This window comes from Sphaeroforma arctica (assembly GCF_001186125.1).
Source record: "Sphaeroforma arctica JP610 unplaced genomic scaffold supercont1.288, whole genome shotgun sequence".
NCBI classification, from domain to species: domain Eukaryota; class Ichthyosporea; order Ichthyophonida; genus Sphaeroforma; species Sphaeroforma arctica.
This window is the reverse complement of record NW_014040270.1, coordinates 10,644-14,841: the sequence shown is the minus strand read 5'-3', so window position 1 is coordinate 14,841 and position 4,198 is coordinate 10,644. Positions and strand designations below refer to the sequence as shown.

Genomic DNA, 4,198 nt, shown 5'->3' with positions numbered 1-4,198 from the left:
CATCTCTCGTGTAGTAAACACACGCCACCAACGAAATGCATACATAAGTTTACTTTGTCCTCGATATATAGGTAGTATTTATTATATATATACTATATGTGTGTGTGTGTGTGTGTGTGTGTGTGTGTGTGTGCGTGTGCGTGTGTGTGTGTGTATATCCCTTTGTAGTGCGTAATATATTTACCTTACTTGAGACGTATCAATTACTTGTACCATAAGTTGATGTATTCACCTGACCCATTTATATGGACCATATAGGGCAAGTGTTCATTCAATCCCCCTCACTCGAGAGATATTGATCACTTCCAATTGCCGCCCCACTAACTAGCGCTTTGCATATACTTTGAATTCCCTATTCGCCCAACTGAACCCTAAATCCTAAACCCTAAACCCTAAACCCTACGCTTCTTGCCTAACACAGGAGCTTAAGATCGACTCCCTACTACAGCGACTATTGGATGTGTCTAATCCAGTGATTACGCCTCAGGTGGTCGAATTCTTGCTACAACCAGGTATACAGGAGTGTGTGTGTGTCTATGTAAATGCGATAACAGTTAGCTTGTATGCGTGTATGGTATCGTGGTGTGTATGTGTAGTGGTGTGCGTTGGTAGTTGGTATTATGTTACGTTGTTTGATAGAATCTTTCAAGCCATTTTAGACTGGTGATCGCGCGGGTTTCGTGCTGCCTGGTTAGTGTTATATGTCATTTGGAAAGCGTAGCTATCCGGTAACACACTTCAAACACACTATATAAGTATGTATGCATATATATATATATATCTGAATCGCCTCGGGCCATTCGCACATCAGTACAGACCCATTATCAAGTCACGTGCAAATCCCTTTTGAGGCTATGGTTCAGATATGCTAGCTTTGTAACCCCTAAAAGCTAACAAACCATGCACACTTACAAACACCCTAACAGGCGTGTGCGCGAAATTGGCGCAGTACATCACGCGGATGCGAGACACGCCGAAGGAGGCAGATGAGCCGCGAGATGTGGAGGTGAGTCATGTATTGCGTGCAAGTTACCATGGCAACCTGCGTTGCATTTACCTACCAGTGCGGAGGTTGGCCATCGCTTGTACCTGTTTTGGTGCAGTCGTAAGCTATTGCATGCCCCGGTCACGTTCAACCGGCCATAGCCGTTGAGTGAGTGGCGTTGTGTCGCCGGTGTGCGAGGTGTATGGGACGTGTATGGCTGTACTGTTTCGCATGCACATATAAAGACGAATCGATTTGTAGGCTATCCCATCCCTAGGCATTTCGAATGTTTGTGTGGTCGTTGTCAGCCTGTCAGTTGTTTTGAATGTTTGTGTGGTCGTTGTCAGCCTGTCAGTTGTTTTGAATGTTTGTGTGGTCGTTATCAGCCTGTCAGTTGTTTGGAATGTTTGTGTGGTCGTTGTCAGCCTGTCAGTGGTTTCGAATGTTTGTGAGGTCGTTATCAGCCTGTCGGTTGGTTTGTGCTCCGCATGGGGGGGGTCTTACGGCTGTGTTAAAGCTTGTAGTGAGAGGTGGGTGCTCGCTGTGCGTGAAAGTCCGGCACCTGACTGCTACGGATAGCACGCAGTAGTCGTTAACTGGCGGATGGATGTGTATAGTTAAGTCACTCCGGTATGGGGCAAAAGTACCGAACTTGAATACGAATGATGCGAACTAACCACTCCTGTGTGTCGGCATAGGCCGAGGATATAGATGCTGTATTTTTTGTGGTACAGGTCTGATGCACTTAGAACTCGCAAGTACAATACCAATTGCATATCTGCGTGGTACTGCTAGCATGCTTGTGGTGTATAGCCACCCGCGTGTATTGTAGATGCCGTACCTCTGCCAAAGAAACTAGTTTATCTTCAATATATAAGTGATCTGCATGATACCTTAAAAGAATACTTGCGTTGCATGGACAATTGCTTAAATTAGGAATGCTGTACGTATGACCCAATACGGATTGACCTTCGACACGGAAGTACAATACCAATCACAGATATACTTAAATTACAATACCAATTGGTACTGTGCAGGATACTGCCGGCATGCTTGTGTTGTAATGCCACACGCTTGTACTGTAAATGCCGAACACATAACAAGAAACTGTCTCGTCTTCGATATCTATGACCCAAAATGGATGACAGATTGACCTTCAATATATATGACCCAATACGGATTGGCCTTCGATATAGATATACTATACCAATTGCTTTGCTGCATAAAGCATAACAACTAGTGCGTATCTACATAAAGTATAGTACCCTTTGCTTGCCTGCATCCTACTGATGGCGTATGTGGGGTGTGTTATTATTAACAAGCGCTTATCTACGTAAAGTATAGTACCAATTGCTTGCCTGTATCCTACTGATGGTTATGTGGGGTGTGTTACATTAACATGGCTTATCTACATAAAGTATACTACCATTTGCTTGCCTGCATCCTACTGATCGTGTATGTGGGATATGCTATCATGTATCTTATCAACATAAACCATAGTACCATTTGCTTGCCTGCATCCTACTGATGGTGTATGTGGGGTGTGTTACCATTAACAAGTGCTTATCTGAATAAAGCATAATACCTTTTGCTTGCCTACATCCTACTGATGGTGTATGTGGGGTGTATTATCATATCCGCAGGATATGAATGCCGTTCGTCGGTCTCATCAGGCAATGGTCATTCTGACGCGGAATGCCAATTCGGTACATCGAGTGCTGTCGCAGCGATGGGAAGAGATTTGTAAGTAGACTATGTCCCAAATCTATTCCATTCTTGAAGTTAATGTGTATTTTGTTTGTTTGTTTGTTTGTTTGTATGTTTGTTTCTTTGTTTGTTTGTTGTTTATTTCTATGTTTCTTTGTTTCTTTGCATGTGTGTGAGTGAGTGTGAGTAAATATGTGTATGTATGTGTATATAGTCCTATCCTGTATCTCTTGTAAGCTAAGAATATACACATGGGACTCGTCCTATATAGCGCTGCACCTTCATATAGAAGCACTCCTACACTTAATAGTTCCCCACTGACTGCTCTCTCTCTTATGTACAAATCTGAGCTTGATTCCTTTTTCCTTTTTTTCTTTTTCCTTTTTTTCTATTTACAGTGAGAGAATTATTAAATATATTTAGTCAGAAGTCCGATGGAGTACTGAGGCATGTGCCGCCGGTGTGGAAGGTACGTACGCTCTTGATCCTAAATCCCAATCTCTAAACTCTAAACTCTACAACTCAAACTTTAACCTCTAATCCCTAAACTCTACAAATCTACATCTCAAGCTCTCAGCTCTAAACCCTGAACCCTAATTTTTTGTTTGTTAGTATACATGTGACCATTGAAAGTGTATAGTACGACTGTTTCCAAAACTACAAGAGGCTGTCTTGTAGGCGATATAAGCGAATTGTCACGAGATCTGAATCAATGATCAAGTATCACACGGATCATTGTGTTTTGTATTTAGAATCATATGGCTGTACGCTGAATTATGTATGTATGTATGTATGTATGTATGTGTCTATCTATCTATCTATGTAAGTATGTATGTTTGCATGTATGTATGTTTGTATGTAAGTATGTATGTATGTTAGTGTGTATGTATGTATTTATGTGTCTATGTATGTATGTATGTGTCTATGTTATGTATGTATGTATATATGTATGCATGTATGTGTCGGTGTATGAATGTATGTGTCTATGTATGTGCCGATGTATGTATGTATGTGTCTATGTATGTGCCGATGTATGTATGTATGTATGTATGTATGTAAGTCTGCGCACAGATATATCTATTGGGAAGCATTTGCAGATGTACCGAACCTCAAACGACTCACTCGAATAGGCATACACAGACTTACACCCACAGTACAGAATACCCCATGGAGCAGGTGATTTGGGCTGAAAAGACACTTATCTACGCTTGCACTATATCATCCACCATCACACTATAACATACGTATCGTACACTACTAACTATGCGACTTCGTCACTATCTCGGTGTCCACACTACTGTGCGGTATATATAACATTGACATGTGATAGAGTGCATATGGCTGGGCATGCGGACTATACACTGGGGTATGTACAAACCCTAAACCCTAAACCGACACGTCCTGCAGTAGATAAGGCTTGGATTCCGGATACAACAATCGCTTTGCGTCATTCACTCATCCCATTGAATCATATCCCGCGCCATATTAAATTCGGTTGTTTTCATA

At 41.8% G+C, this 4,198-nt stretch overlaps 1 protein-coding gene across 1 annotated transcript in view; it reads left to right on the top strand.

The window, feature by feature from the left end:
• Window positions 1-961: 961 nt before the first annotated feature.
• SARC_04849 (hypothetical protein) overlaps window positions 962-4,198 on the top strand; it is a gene marked incomplete at its 5' end in the record, with an annotated part of 11,924 nt that continues 8,687 nt past the window's right edge. The window contains 3 exons of the mRNA XM_014301297.1: window positions 962-1,006; window positions 2,629-2,728; window positions 3,091-3,161. Of these exons, the coding sequence (XP_014156772.1) occupies window positions 962-1,006; window positions 2,629-2,728; window positions 3,091-3,161 (216 nt within the window). The remainder of the gene's footprint in view (window positions 1,007-2,628; window positions 2,729-3,090; window positions 3,162-4,198) is intronic.